The sequence below is a fragment of the Hemiscyllium ocellatum genome, chromosome 28, assembly GCF_020745735.1.
Source record: "Hemiscyllium ocellatum isolate sHemOce1 chromosome 28, sHemOce1.pat.X.cur, whole genome shotgun sequence".
In the NCBI taxonomy this organism is placed as follows: domain Eukaryota; kingdom Metazoa; phylum Chordata; class Chondrichthyes; order Orectolobiformes; family Hemiscylliidae; genus Hemiscyllium; species Hemiscyllium ocellatum.
In genome coordinates this window covers 47,405,096-47,421,092 of record NC_083428.1, presented here as the reverse complement: position 1 = coordinate 47,421,092, position 15,997 = coordinate 47,405,096, and the positions used below count along the sequence as shown (strand labels likewise).

The following is a 15,997-nucleotide window of genomic DNA, read 5'->3' as shown; positions in this document are numbered from 1 at the left end:
TACCACTCGTGTCTCAGGGATGTGTGACCTCTTCGGGGACACCCTTAAATTCTTTCAGCTGTCTATCCTCCTGGGAGTTTCCTTACATTCAGAATTAGAATCAACACAGAAGAGGACAGTGAAGTAGTTGAGGCTCCTCATTGAATGTTTTCAAAGATAACGTTTTGAACAGGAAAGGATTATAGTGAGAGTGCATGTAGGGGCAGCTGAGACCACGAAAAGATCAACCATGATCTTACTGAATGGCGGAGCAGACTTGAGGGGCCAGATGGCCTATCCCTGCTCCTATCTCTAATGAAAAGTGTACAGAGTCACCATTCTCTGGCACCACCTTGGTTCCAAACCCATGGTCTGCCCAGTTGGAGCTGAGTGATGGCCATTTTAGTTTTGAGGAAGGTCATAGCTGTTGGATCACCAATCTATCCCCCAGTGTTAGAGGGCTTACGAAGACTACCCCAGAGCTTTAGCTTTTTGCTTTGGTCATTTACATTTCTGAAGTAAAAATCAACGCAGGATCACCGAATGGGCAATTTTCTCACACAGAAGTTGGTGTGTGTATGGAATGTGGTTGAAAATGTGTTGCTGGTTAAAGCACAGCAGGTCAGGCAGCATCCAAGGAATAGGAAATTCGACGTTTCGGGCATAAGCCCTTCATCAGGCTCATTAGAATTTCCTATTCCTTGGGCCTGATGAAGGGCTTATGCCCGAAACGTCGAATTTCCTATTCCTTGGATGCTGCCTGACCTGCTGTGCTTTAACCAGCAACACATTTTCAACTGTGATCTCCAGCATCTGCAGACCTCATTTTTTACCCGTGTGTATGGAATGGGCTGCCAGTGGAAGTGGTGGAGGCTGGTACAATTACAATATTTTAAAGGCATCTGGATGGGTATATGAATAGGAAGGGTTGAGAGGGATATGGGCCAAGTGCTGGCAAATGGGACTAGGTTAATTTAGGATCTCTAGTTGGCATGGATGACTTGGACCAAAGGGTCTATTTCCTTCCTGTATATCTCTATGACTCCATAACTATTACCCAATAATGGGAGGCACTGTGATTCAGTGGTTAGCGCTGCTGCCTCACAATGCCGGGGAGCTGGGTTTGAATCCAGCCTCCTGCATGGATTATGCACATTCTCCCCCCATGGGTTTCCTTTGACTGCTCTGGTTTCCTCCCATAGTCCAAGGATGTGCATTCCTGGAATGTTATGATTTTTGAACTACTCATCCAAATATTTTTTTAAAGATTATGAGGTTCCTAGCCTACACTACCTTCCCAGACACTCCATTCCAGATTCGCTCTACCCTCTGAATGGAAAAGCTTTTTTTCCCCAAATCCCCTCTGAATCTCCTGCCCCTTACCCTGAAACTTTTTTAACCTGCTGGCCTTACCAGGGTCAGTAAAGAATTTAAAATGAAAATACAATTAATTTCTAAACACTGAGCTGATGGAACTGAACTTGACGTGGCTCTACAGTATGGGGGAGGGCTGCACATGCATCACAATGTAACAATTAAGATGCTGACCCAAGTGACGTCTATGCAACTTGTGCTCAAACAATACTGAGTCTGCAGAAAGGCACGGTAAGAATGTGGAGCCTGGCAGTCGCTTTGTGAGGACAATGTAACAGGGTCTGGTCACGTCCAGCTGGAGTTAGCTGCCCGCTGTGTGTTGTTAGGAAACGTGATAAAGCTCATTGTCATTCAAGCCGAGATTGTATCACTAACTTTACAAAGTCCTGAGTGTGGCGCCTAGGCTCTGATGTGGTGAGCGGAGGGCCCTCTCGGCAAACAAAGCGTTAATAACGACTGTCAAAAAAGCACCGATTTACATCTAATATTCGTGTTGTCATCGAGCTAATTTCCGACCCCCCATCTCTCTTCCCATTTTCTGTCGGTTTCATCTGCTAAGTTTACACAGGGAAAAACTCTGAAGCAAGCACGTTCTGTTTGCAAAAAATATTGTTAAAAAAATACAACGAAACTAACGGTTGCATTGGGCCTGAATGACTTGCATTTTTATTCAGTTTTTAAGAAGGGTTGGTGACTCAGAGTGTAGTGTTTTGCAAGCTGGCACAAGGAGTCTTTCAGCCACTGTATGCGATCCAGGGTATGAGCACTGAGTTCTTAACTGTCTCTCATACCTACTGCAATATCTCGCACTTTAACCAGGCTCTGCAGGGTTTGCCAAACGGAACTGAAAACTCATTTAAAAGTTTGCAAACGATTGCTAAACGTTTTAGTTTCTCGCATGCGCAGCTGATTACTCGCTAGCTACCAATGTTTTGACCTAAACATTTTCCTTCTCTGTTTGCCCAGAGCTGACGTTAAGGAAAACTGCACTTCTGGCTCAGAGCCAGATATTAACTGCGGGCCTTGAAGTTTTACAGGCTAGATGTATTCTATATTCCACCTGAATTATACCTCCACTCAGTTCACAGAGAGGAACAGACCACACAGAAACACATACAGCAATATACATCTAAAAAAAATCTATATACAATCAACCGTCCCACGGCATTTCACAGATATATTATCCAACAAGGTTTGATGCCCATTCCCATAAAGGCTTGGTCAAAGAAGTATCTTTTAAGGAAAGATGTTGTGAAACTTGAAAGAGTTCAGAAAAAGATTTACAAGGATGATGCCAGGGTTGGAGGGTTTGAGCTATCAGGAGAGGCTGAACAGGCAGAGGCTGGAGCGTCGGAGGCTGAGGGGTGACCTTATAGAGGTTTATAAAATCATGAGCATAATGGGCCGCACGGTGGCACAGTGGTTAGCACTGCTGCCTCACAGCGCCAGAGACCTGGGTTTGATTCCCGCCTCAGGCGACTGACTGTGTGGAGTTTGCACGTTCTCCCCGTGTCTGCGTGGGTTTCCTCTGGGTGCTCCGGTTTCCTCCCACAGTCCAAAGATGTGCAGGTTAGGTGAATTGGCCATGCTAAATTGCCCGTAGTGTTAGGTAAGGGGTAAATGTAGGGGTATGGGTGGGTTGCACTTTGGCGGGTCGGTGTGGACTTGTTGGGCCGAAGGGCCTGTTTCCACACTGTAAGTAATCTAATCTAAATGAGGTTCATGGATAGGGTAAATAGATAAGGCCTTTTCCCTGTGTAGGGGAGTCCAAAACTAGAGGGTGTAGGTTTAAGGGGTGAGAGAGAAAAGATTTAAAAGGTTCCTAAGGAAAAACTTTTTCAAGCAAAGGATGGTGTGCGTATAGAATGAGCTGCCAGAGGAAGTGGTGGAGGCTGGAGCAATTACAATATTTAAGAGTCATCTGGATGGGTACATGAATAGGAAGGGTTTAGAGGAGTATGGGCCAAATGCTGGTAAATGAGACTGGATTGGTTTGGGATATCTGGTGGGCATGGACGAACGAGTTGGATCAAAGGGTCTGTTTCCGTGCTGTACATCTCTGTGACTCTATATTTATAATAAGAAGGTGCGATGGAGATGTTTAGGACCCAGACAGCTGAAAGCACTAACTGGACCAGAATTGGAGGCAGGAGTCAGACAGAAATCTCGGAGGGCTGATGGAGATATTTGTAAACAAGGGTGAGAATTTTAGAATCAAGCCTTTGTTTATGTAAGAGTCAGTGATTGCAGGGGTGATGGGTGAACAGGAGAGGGTGTGACAGCAGCAGAGATTTTGGATAGATTATGAACATGAAGGGCAGAAGGGAGAACGGTCAAGTCTCAATGACAAAATATAAATGAGAGTTTCAGTTAAGCTGAGCTGAGTCAGAGACAGACTGGATGGTGCGGAGATGAAAGTAAACAGTGTTAGTGAAGACTCAGATGTTTTATTTATTTCTGTCATGTGTATCTTGTTACAAAATACAGTGTGTCTAGTCTCATCACTCTTCAGTGTCATCTTAAAAATAAATTAAAATTCACAATATAAAGGCAGAAAAATGAAGAAATAAAGAAAGTGTCCAACTTTATATGCACACACACATACATACTTATACAGATACACATGCATACATGTACAATTACATCACTCGCCAGGGAACCGGGTTCAATTCCAGCCTCAGGTGACTGTCTGTGTAGAGTCTATACATTCTCCCCGTGTCTGCGTGGGTTTCCTCCAGGTGTTCTGGTTTCTTTCCACAATCCAAAGATGTGCAGGTCAAGTGAATTGCCCATGCTAAATTGCCCATAGTGTCCAGAGATGTGTAGGTTAGGTGCATTAGTCAAGGGAAATGTAGAGTGATAAGATAAGGGGATAGGTCTGAGTGGGTTCCTCTTCAGAGGGTTGGTGTGGACTTGTTGGGCTGAATGGCCTGTTTTCACACTGTAGGGATTCTATGATTCTGTGATGATTCTGTCATATATACACATACATGACATACATCACGTACTCCCAGTCAGGCAGATTTAGTGAAATAATTTTTGCTCAATCTTATATTTGTTGGAGTGACTCATTAATTTTATGTCAGAGCAATAAACAGAAGCCCAGCTGTACAGTCGGGTGAAAATGTGTCTGAATGTGGAATGCATTGACCAAGAATGGAGAAGGTAAAAACAATGGCTGCAGATGCTGGCAACCAGATTCTGGCAAGTGGTGCTGGAAGTGCAGAAGTCAGGTACAAATGAAAACTGGATAAGCCCCTGAAGAGTAAAGAGGAAAGAAAGAAAGGAGGAGGAATGAGATGGCCTGAGCTGCTCTTATTAAGAGGTAACAAAGACAAAAACAAAGAAAAATGGCTTCCTTTTTGTGCTGTTGACATTCTATCATTCTAGATTGTGACTCAGAATAAGTGCCTCTCTGTGAAATCGATATTATGTGAGTGTGTAAGAGAGAGAGAAAGTGTGCACACATGTTTATGTTTAAGAAGAGTGAGATTGTGTTAACAGTCCACAATAGTGTGAGCATTTGTGTATATGTGGGCATGTGAGTGTGCGGGTGAGTGAATCTGTACAAGACTGTTTGGGAGGGGGTGTATCCGTGTGAGTAAGAAACCCTGAATGACGTGGCCATGATGGGAAATTTGAGGAAACTGGGTGAGATGCCCCTCAAAAGTCTTCCTGATGTCGAGATCAGAAAGTCCCATTTTCTAACCAAATGTTGGGATGGGAAGACGGGAGTCTTTGTAGTGAGCAGTAAGAGGCATGCCTGCATGAATTATCACTTTCATTATTAGCTAATCTCACCTCGTTAATGTGCATCTTCCCATTCTGTCATCCACTGAATAGAAACGGAGAATTCCCAAGATAACAGTCAGAGCAGATACCTGGGGTCTCCAGCTCAATGCTTGCACACCCAGTCTTGCACACTATGCACTAATATGACAGGGCACACTCCATGGGCAACAGCTGTACTCACTAGACCTCTCTGGACAATGGCATCTGATAGGTACCAGCCTCCCTGCACCAACATAGTAATTTCCAATACACTATGTTTGTGCATTCTGGATTAGTGATGCTGAAAGATTGCGTTGGGATGTCTGATCGGCGTGGACGGGTTGGACCGAAGGGTCTGTTTCCATGCTGTACATCACTATGACTCTATGACTCTGGAGTGAAGGACTGTGGGTAATACACTGCCTCTGAGACCAGCCTGTCCATCACTGCAGTTGGCCACTTGTGTGCCTGGGGCAGCAGGGTTCCCGCTGCGCTCATTAATTTAGATTGACCATTGCCCAATGATGCTGCTTGCTACTCCTGTGTCTGTTGTTTATCTCAATGAAGTCACGAATTGCAGGCACCGTGGAGCTCCCCACCTATCAGGGGCTGAGCGGGTGTACACTCTCCACTTTCTCAGCATTTCTCCCTGAACAAGCTATTGAGCTATGGCAGTGTGCTCCAGATTCGCATTTCAGTGAGGTCTGAGGGACGGAGGGGGGGGAGGGTGTAGGAGGCAGCCCTACTGGTGCATCCTCTGAGGGAGGTAAAGGTGGGGGGATAGTGTCTTGTGACACTAAACTCTTGACCAAGGAGATTGTTTATGTGTGTAAGAGAATGTGTATCAGAGTGTGAGAGAGAACATGTATAGGAGCATGTGTGAGAGAATGTGTATCAGAGTGTATGTGCGTGTGAAAAAAATGTGTATTGAAGTGTATGTGTGTGTGAGAGAAAGTGTATCGGAGTGTTTGTGTGTGAGAGAGAATGTGTATTGAAGTGTATATGTGTGTGAAAGAATGTGTTTTGAAGTGTATGTGTGTGTGAGAGAAAGTATATCGGAGAGTACGTTTGTGTGAGAGAGAATGTGTATCGGAGTGTGTGTGTGTGAGAATGTGTATCGGAGTGTGTGTGTGAGAGAATGTGAATCAGAGTGTATGCGTGTGAGAGAATGTGTATTGCACTGCATACGTGTGTGAGAGAATGTGTATCAGAGTATATGTATGTCTGAGAGAATGTGTATCGGAGTGTATGTGTGTGTGAGAATGTGTATCGGAGTATATGTGTGTATGAGAGAATGTGTATCGGAGTGTATGTGTGTCTGAGAGAATGCGTATCGGAGTGTATGTGTGTGTGAGAGAATGTGTATCGGAGTGTATGTGTGTCTGAGAGAATGTGTATCGGAGTGTATGTGTGTGTGAGAGAATGTGTATCGGAGTGTATGTGTGTATGAGAGAATGTGTATCGGAGTGTATGTGTGTGTGAGAGAATGTGTATCGGAGTGTATGTGTGTATGAGAGAATGTGTATCGGAGTGTATGTGTGTCTGAGAGAATGTGTATCGGAGTGTATGTGTGTGTGAGAGAATGTGTATCGGAGTGTATGTGTGTATGAGAGAATGTGTATCAGAGTGTATGTGTGTCTGAGGGAATGTGTATCGGAGTGTATGTATATGTGAGAGAATGTGTATCGAAGTGTATGTGTGTGTGAGAGAATGTGTATCGGAATGTGTGTGTTTGTGTGAGAGAATGTGTATCGGAATGTATGTGTATGTGAGAGGATGTGTATCAGAGTGTATATGTGTGTGAGGATGTGTATCAGAGTGTGTGTGTGTGAGAGGATGTGTATCATAATGTATGTGTGTGTGAGAGAATGTGTATCGGAATGTATGTGTGCATGAGAGGATGTGTAACAGAGTGTATGTGTGTATGAGTGAATGTGTATCGGAGTGTGTGTTTGTTTGAGAGAATGTGTATCAGAGTGTATGAGTAGTGAGAATGTGTATCGGAATGTATGTGTGTAAGAGAGAATGTGGCTGGTGACGGATTGTTTCTCATTTGTTTATTTTGTTGGGGATGTGGGTGTAACTGGCTGGACCAGCACTATTGCCCATCACTATTCTTGTGGCCTTCTTGTATGTCTACTGTCCAGTAATGGTTAGATATCAGCAGGATATGAAGGAACCGCTATATATTTTCAAGTCAGGATGGTGAGTGACTTGGAGGGGAACCTCGAGTTGGTAGTATGCCCATGTATCTGCTACTCTTGTCATATAGGTGTGACTTGTTTGGAAGGTGGTATCCAAGTGGCGTTGTTCGGCTCCTGAAATATGCCTTGCAGTGGGCAATGCTGGGACCTGCTGCATTAACAGTGGTGGGGGTGAATATTAAAAGAGGTGAATCTAGTGCTAGTTAAGCAGGTCGCTTTGTGGTGTCGAGCTTCATGAAGTGTCCCCATCCAGGCAAGTGTGGAATATTCCATCGCACTCCTGACTTCTGCTTTTGTAGGTGATGGGCAGACATCGGGGAGTCAGGAGGTGAGTTACTTTCCAGAAAATACCCAGCCTCTTTGCTGAATATGTGTGTATGTGAGTGTGTGTGTGTGTGTGTTTGTGGTTAAGAATATGCATGTGTGTGTGACAGCGTGTGAGAAGATATGTTAATATGAGAATGTATGTGTGACTAAAGAGTGTGTGAAGATGATACAGAATACTGAAGAAAGCTGTGCTGATCTCTACCTGGAAATAGATGGGAGGCGCCCCCTGCAGATGGAATGTAGTATTAAATCTTCTTCTAGATTCCTGTTCAATACTGAAACGCTCTGTCACAGCAATGGATACAAATTGAAGAGACCCCCGAACATGTCCAGAGCCGTTCAGTTAACCATAACCAGGCACCGCATACTACACAAAAAAAATCGAACTTTTTTTTGTGTGCTTGGAGGATCGATCCAAAGAGACAGAAATTAAAACAAACCCAGGGACAAGCAGCAGAATTCCACCTGGGTTTACATTGGGAGTCCGAGCGGGATTCCCTGCACTCGGTGTTGTGTCTGAGATGCGTTTGCAGACTGGAACACCCCCCTCCCCTCCCCTCTCCCATTTATTCCAATAGTCTCGCTGTTTTAAAACAAAGAAAAACACGATTAGACTCGTGTGTGTGAGCTGTAGCTGCCACACCAGATTATTTACAAACAGCAGCCTGGAGTGGAGTATTGTGAGGGGGGGGGGGGGGGGGGGGAGGACTCTCGTATTTTGATTCATACATTCTTCCCTCTTTGCATTCTAACACTGGGTGTGGGCGTGATGCAGAGAGAGAGAAAAAAACTCTCGGTTCTCTGGATAGTTCCTGCGTCAGCCTGGCGTCAGTCCATGCTTTGTAAGAAGTGTGTGTGTTGTTTGGTTCGTCCCTATGGAGACGCAGGAAGCCCTGACAGCTTTTAAGAAACGGGGAAGGCGCTTGGAGATGGTTCACTCGCTCTGTCGACCAGCTCGCTTTATATACTACTGCTAAATTTAGGCCATTTACTCGCGTACGGTTCTCATCCTGGACGTGTTTCCTGAGGCAACTGCAATTGGTTCAAGTTCTCGGCTAACTTGCTGATATCCTACCAATCGCAGGCTCCCGCTGCACAACTTCAAACCAGTACTGTACTTAATCCGAGCTCAGAACTTTTTGGAGACTCTGTTCTGCGAACGAGTAGCAGCCGGGCAGCCCCGCTTGATCCATGCAAACCTTCTCCTGCTGAAGTCCACCAGTTCCGACAGGCAGACATGGCATTGAGCGGCACCATCCTGCCGTCTATCTCCACATTCACAGCCCCCAAGACCTGGGACAGGCAGGAGTTCTGCAACGTAAGGAGACTTCTATAACTTTTCTCACAAAGGATGCAGACAGACACCTGCCTTGAAGCGCAGGGATTTTCGTGAACGTGTTTCAGATTTATTTTAACTCTGTATTTGCGAGATGAGTCTGATAATCATTGTGTGTTTTTTTTTCTCCTTGTTGTTAATTTCTTCCTTGCACAGAAATGGAAAAACGAGCCGGGACTCAAGCAGCCTCAGAATCACTGCCCCATGACGGATTTTATACAATATTTGGAGAATTTCACGCGGGCCAGCGACACAGATGATGACCTGAGCTTGCTGGATGTGGATTTTATTCTGTCCAACACCATGACCACCGAGCCTGCCGGGGGAGCGGACTACACTCTGCCTGCAGGAGGAGGAGATGTCACCCCTTTCTATGAGAAGGCTAACTGTCCGGTGTACAGCGCGCCCGAGGCCGGAGACCCTCCCGCCTACAGTATGATGGCCGAGCTGATGTGCTCGGACACGGACTACAGCGCGGTGCAGGGTCGCTTCCTGCTCACCCCGGTCTACCCCAGCGAAGAGTTAGCCAAAGCGACCAAGAGTGAGGCGGCTCTGGATGGTTATGGGCAAGGGGGAGTGAGCATGGAACCAGAGGCGGCCTGCCTGCGGGTCAAACGGGAGGACACGGTCTCTTGCCTGGTGGCATATAACGAGCAGCAGCAGCGCCTGGGGAGTTCCCCGCTGGCCGGGGGCAGTGTGACACCCCCCCTCAGCCCCGGAGACCTGATGAACTCCGGAGACTGCCAACAGCAGCAGCAGCAGCCCCCTCCTCCTCTCTGCCACCCCAACAGGATGCTATACCAACCCAGCTACCCGTTCGCCCACCAGCACCTCCACTACCCCAACCAGTACGGCCTGTTCGATGACCCGGTGCCCCTGCAGCCTTCCCCGGCTCAGAGGGTGATGCTGACTCCGCCGTCGTCCCCTCTCGAATTGCTGGACAACAAGCCCAAGAGAGGGCGGCGCTCCTGGCCCAGGAAGAGGACCGCTACCCACACCTGCAGCTACGCGGGATGTGGCAAGACCTACACCAAAAGCTCGCACCTGAAGGCACACCTCCGGACACACACAGGTAAGCAGCAGCCAACTCCTGCTTTGGGAAATTCGATCTGCGTTTTTAAAACAAAATCTGCAGAGCTGCATTGCTGTGGCGCCGGTCGCGTCTCCCCAGCCAATGAGTTGTTCGCGTTTAATTGCGTTAAAGACGAGCAATTTTGATTTTTAAACGACGTTGTGAGTCTTTGAGTGTTGGAATGAGATATTGACCAGGTTTTGTTGCTCTCCCTCCCTCTCTAGGTGAGAAGCCATATCACTGTACCTGGGATGGATGCGGCTGGAAATTCGCCCGTTCCGACGAGTTGACCCGTCACTACCGCAAGCACACCGGCCACCGACCTTTCCAGTGTCATATGTGCGAGAGAGCGTTCTCCAGATCAGACCACCTCGCCCTGCACATGAAGAGACACATCTGACCCAGCAAAGCCCCTCTCTCTCACTCATAAGACTTCCGATAACAATGGTAGAATGTTTTCAAACAAAAACTGTTTCTCAAAACCAAAGACAATTATTTAATAAAATACCAAGGATGATTGGGGAAATGTAGCTGGAACTACCGCCCTGGGACATGGGCAGCGAAGGAAGATACCAAAGACAGTGGGCGAATTGGAACAGGCGATGGAGAGACAAGGGGATGGGACAACTCCAGCCTAGGAGACTGGACACAGGAACTGGTTATGAAAATTAGTGTCCCTTGACTCACTGCGTGAAAGACTGATTTTAGTGACAGGGTCAAATGTATACAGTTTACATTGGCGCTATGTTTGTGTTCGATGCCAGACAAAACAAATCCTGTCATTTGTTTTATAAAAAAGATTGAACACGGGACGAGGTTACACAGAGAAAGTTGCCGGAGTCTGTTTCTTGGCGCTTTCTAGTAACTGAGAGAATTCAGTCGATGTACGGAACGCGGCTAAGTTAACACTGCCCACAGTTGCAGCCTTGTATCAGCAAGCCTTGAATCGAATCAATATCTTTTTTATTATTGTGTCCGCTTTTTTTTTCGAGTTGTGGACCCGGTGATGGGTCCGAGCGAATGTCGCGTTTTTTTTGTCCGACGACAGCCGGGTGAAGGTCCCCTTTCTCCTCCCCCCCCTCTCCCCCCCCCCCCCCCCCCCCCCCACCCTCAATCCGGTGAAGAGCACAGATAGATCCCACAGTGACTGAGGTGCAATAGCTCACACGCAATGTCTGTCCCATCTCGGAGTTACACTAGACAAGGCTAGATGTCTTGGAGTTAATAATTGTATTTTATCTGACTTGATCTTGAAGTAAATGTATATAATATTTTGTAATAAAAGTTATTTGTATTATGTAAATATAAAGGAACTGGATGAATTTCAAACCGCTGCCTTTTTGTGTTTATTTTAAACTGAGAGCTTATTTGAGTCTGTAAGGTGTCACTCTCTAACGGCGCAAGGCAACTTCATGATAATGAGATTCGCTAAACCATAGAAACAGTCAAAAGTCACACGACACCAGGGTATCGTGCCAAAGGGTTTATTTGAAGTGACCAGTTTTCCGAAAGCTAGACCCGGGTGTTGTGTAACTTCTGATTTTATTCACCCCAGTCCAACACTGGTCCCTCCACATCACAGAAGGAACATCGAAACTTATAGTAGGGCGGCACGCTCATAGAACCAACGCGACCGGCAGAACGGTCTCCCTTGTGAGGTGTTTTTTGCTCTTTAATCGGCAAACATATTATAGCCGTTGAGTCAGTTGGGTTTTTCGGTTCGTTAGAAACAACATATCGCTGGTCAGTTAAGATAATAAGGATGCAAAGGGTTCGGAATCCCACAGCGAAAAAAAGAGAGATAAGAACAATATTTTCGACCTGAAAACGGAATCCCGTTGGTGGTTGTTGATGTTTTGTATCGGAGGCAGGGGATTGCGGGGAGGATTTGTATTTTGCACATTTCAGAGCAAACTGAAACGGGCTAATATAACCCAAAAGGAAATGAGAACTCTGCCCCCACCATCTCAGTCAACACTCAAGACGGCAGAAAATCAACCGATTTCTAAACTTTTGCTCCAAATGAGCCGCTACCAGTCATGTACTCTGTCACTAGGCTGTCCCGTTTTGTAAATGAACTGAAAATAATAAGCTTTTAAAAACGTCCAGACAAACTTAATGCGAAGTGAGTACGGGATTTCTCTGAATTGAGAGCCACGAGATAATATTCAAATATTAATGGACCTGGAAATCTCCCATCCCTCTTAGCAGAACAAAGAGAAATTATATTTGGCACTCTTAAAGCACTTGCTTTCAAAACGCACTCCCCTTCCTCTAAACATGTAACTCTTGTTTCTTCTAGCTGCTGTGAAAGTGGGGAGATGTTATTGAAGCTTTTCACTTCCCCCTTTTATCACCACCCCCATCTGTAGGTGACACCAACGCCCTACTGACAACCAATTCCACATCCCCAAGGTTGACAACCAGCGGCTCTTTTCATAGGCTGAAGCGACTGTTCGGCCCATTGTGTAACTAGCCGCCCTTTGAAAGTATGCTGTTCCTGTTGCTCACCCTCCCATATCACACCCTGGCCTGCATCCACTGGCTCCTCAGACGATGCATTCCACTTTGTGGAGGTGAGGAGTTGGGAGAGAAAATAAACACACTTTAAAGGACATTTTAAAAAGGTTAAGGTTGCACACAATACTTTATTATTCACTCATGGGGTGTGGATATCACTGGCTTGGCCAGCCCATTGTCCAGAGGGTATTAAAAGTCGACCACACTGCTGTGGGTGGCAAGGATAATGGGGTAAGGATGATAAATGTCTTTCCCTGAAGGATACTGGTGAACCAGATAGGTTTTTACAAATATTGACAAAGAAGCATGGTTGTTCTATCAATTCGCTTTCTACTCCAGATTTTGTTTGCCTAGGGTTGGATTCCACTCCTCACTGCTCACCTCCCCACGATACCTCAGGGGAAAGTGTTGAGGAATTTTACTAAACGGTATTTGACAAGAGATCCTGCTCCGTCGTGGATTTTAACGAAACAATACAATACTTCTGTTCCTCTGTGTTCGTTTTACCTTTCGCTTTCTATGTCACGTGTGTTTCTTTGGTTTACATCTTGTGTTTCTGGTTAGCTGGAGCAGGAGTTGTGAAGTGTGCTCGGCGTGAGGTTCCGAGTTGGAGCGTTCACAGAGCTGAGAGATGAACCACAACCTCCCGTAACATCTCCCCACATCAACAGCGGAACCCTGTCCCGGAGCATGGAGGGGTGAAATAAAACCCCACCAGATGGCCAAATCCCACCAAGTGCAGAGCAAACCACTGCCGCATTAACAAAGCAAGAGCAACACAGAATTTTCCATGCGAGATGTCAAAAATTTAACTAGGAGAAAGTGAGGACTGCAGATGCTGGGGATCAGAGCTTCTTTCCTGAAGAAGGGTTTATGCCCAAAACGTCGATTCTCCTGTTCCTTTGATGCTGCCTGACCTGCTGTGCTTTTCCAGCAACACATTTTTAAGGTCAAAAGTTTAACACCAACAATGATAAGCTGCTGAATTAGCTTCGCCATGAGGTCTAGGGTAGAATTGGCCGCCTGTGAGTCAGTGGAACTGACACAAGACTTATAGAAAGGGAGTATGTTCTGCCCATCTAATTCATTCTGTACCCTTACCCTTTTCCACTTATTTATTTTTCCTCATTCTCTTGTCAATATTAAGAGTGAATCTGCTTCCAGCAACACTCCAGGGCACAAAAGTTTGGAAAAAAAAATCTCCTCATATCACTTCCTTTTTTTTGTCACTTGACATTAAATGTATTAACACTTCTGCCAGCATCCTCTCACATAACATTCATGGTTTTCAATTCTCCTTTTAACTTGATGAGATTGACATGAACTCATCCAGTTTCCACACACAACTCACCCAGAACCCTGTTCCAGTAGATCCCTTTTGTAAATTTTCCCTGTTATAGGAAGGATCTTATTAAACTGAAGAGGGTTCAGAAAAGATGTACCAGAGGGTTGTCAGGATTGAGGGTTTGAGTTATAAAGAAAGGCTGGGACATTTTATTCACTGGAGCATAGGAGGCTGAAGGATGACCTGAGAGAGGTTTATAACATCATGTGGGCCATAGTTAAGGTGAATGGTATAAGTCTTTTCCTTAAGGTGGAAGAGTTCAAGGCTAGGGGACATATTTTTAAGGTGAGAGGAGAAAGGTTTAAAAGGACACGAGGAGCAATGTTTTACACAGAGAATGAATGGCTCATGTGTGGAATGAACTTCCAGAAGAAGTGATGGATGCAGGTACACTCACAACATCTAAAAGATGCTACATGATTAAGAAAACTTTAAGTACATTTAAGTCGTCATTGGACAAGCATATGGACGTACATGGAATAGTGTACATTAGATGAGCTTCAGATTGGTATGACAGGTCGGCGCAACATCGAGGGCCGAAGGGCCTGTACTGCGCTGTAATGTTCTATATTCTATGTTCTAAAGTTGAAGGGATTTGAGCCAAGCACAGGCAGGTGGGACTAATTTAGTTTGGGAACATGATCAGCATGGACTGGATGGACCAAAGGGTCTATTTCTGTACTGTGTGACTCTGTGACATCTTTATGACTCTAAAGTGCAGGACCTGCAACTGAATGCAATACTCCAGGTGAGGGCAAACTAGAGGTTTATAAATTCCTGTTGTGGTATACAAGCTGCCTTATCAGACTCTGAATTGCAAGTCTAATACTCTGGGGACATATATTCAAATCCTACTTTGGCAGATGAATTCAATAAAGATATTAGGAATGAGAAAATGGCCTTGGAGGGGGAATAACAGCTCCTAACTGCCTGCCCCACCTCCACGAGTATGATTGTGACAGGGTATCCTGGGACAGGGGGCACCCAGTATCCAGCAATACTCTCAATCCCTTTTGAGAGAAGTAGACCCCACTCGAGATACAGCGCTTTATCTCTCCTTCCATCTCCATTTTGATTTCGCCCCTTCCCCCCTCTCCCACCTTTGATGGTTTAAATGGCCATTAACAGGTTTTGCACATAAATTAACCAATTGGAAAACACTGCCAGTGGTTAATAGATGAAAAGAACACACAATGGGTGCTGGGGAAAAAAAATAAGCACTACCGCAGTTAGGCGGTAGTGTGGGGGTTAATAAAAAAATAAATAAAAAAGAAAAAAAGAAAAAAGTGCAAAAAAAAAGAGGAGGAGACCCCTCCAACTCTATTTAAAAAAATAAATAGATGAAAAGAACACACTATGGGTGCTGGGGGAAAAAAATAAGCACTACCACAGTTAGGCGGTAGTGTGGGGGAAATTAAAAAAAAGAAGAAAAAAAAATAAACAGGGGATTGCCCTTTGATTAAAAGAGAAAAAATAAACAGGAGATTGCCACTCGGGTGTTTCCTATCTTCCTGGTGGTGGAAATTGAATAAAGATTTGTGCACTTTGTGTCTCTCACTGTGTCTCACACCTGCACACACACAACATGGGTGCTGGGGAAAAAATAAGCACTACTGCAGTTAGGCGGTAGTGTTGGGGGTTAAGAAAAACAAATAAACAGGCGTGTTCACTGGACCACTCAGGTGTTTTCCCTATCACTTGGGCTGGATCTGTGAGAGTGTGTGCGCTTGTGCAAGTAGAACAAAAAAAAAGGAGATTCAGAGTCTCTTCAGTTTAGGGGATTGACTCTATGCTGGTTGGTACTACAGTCAGTATGTTACTGTTAGTTTCTGCTTCCCTTTTTTCTGGAAGGGGAAACCTGATTAAAAAAAAGATGAAAAGAAAACCATGGTTATTTGGAGATGTGGGAAGATGATGTTTAGTGGTATCTAAGAGCAGTTTGAATATAAAAGAAACTGGCCTGATGACAATCTGTAAACATTGTCAATTGTTGTAAAAACCCATATGGTTCACTAATATCTTTTAGGGAAGGAAATCTCTCATCCCTAATTGGTCTCATCTGTACAATT

The 15,997-nt window shown here is 45.2% G+C and overlaps 1 protein-coding gene across 1 annotated transcript; it reads left to right on the top strand.

Moving 5' to 3' along the window:
- Window positions 1-8,572: 8,572 nt before the first annotated feature.
- On the top strand, window positions 8,573-11,392 carry klf2a (Kruppel like factor 2a). The gene is made up of 3 exons (XM_060846415.1): window positions 8,573-8,973; window positions 9,148-10,063; window positions 10,288-11,392. Exons 1-3 carry the CDS (start codon window positions 8,893-8,895, stop codon window positions 10,461-10,463), a joined length of 1,173 nt encoding a protein of 390 aa, XP_060702398.1. The 5' UTR covers window positions 8,573-8,892; the 3' UTR covers window positions 10,464-11,392.
- The last annotated feature ends 4,605 nt before the right edge of the window (window positions 11,393-15,997 follow it).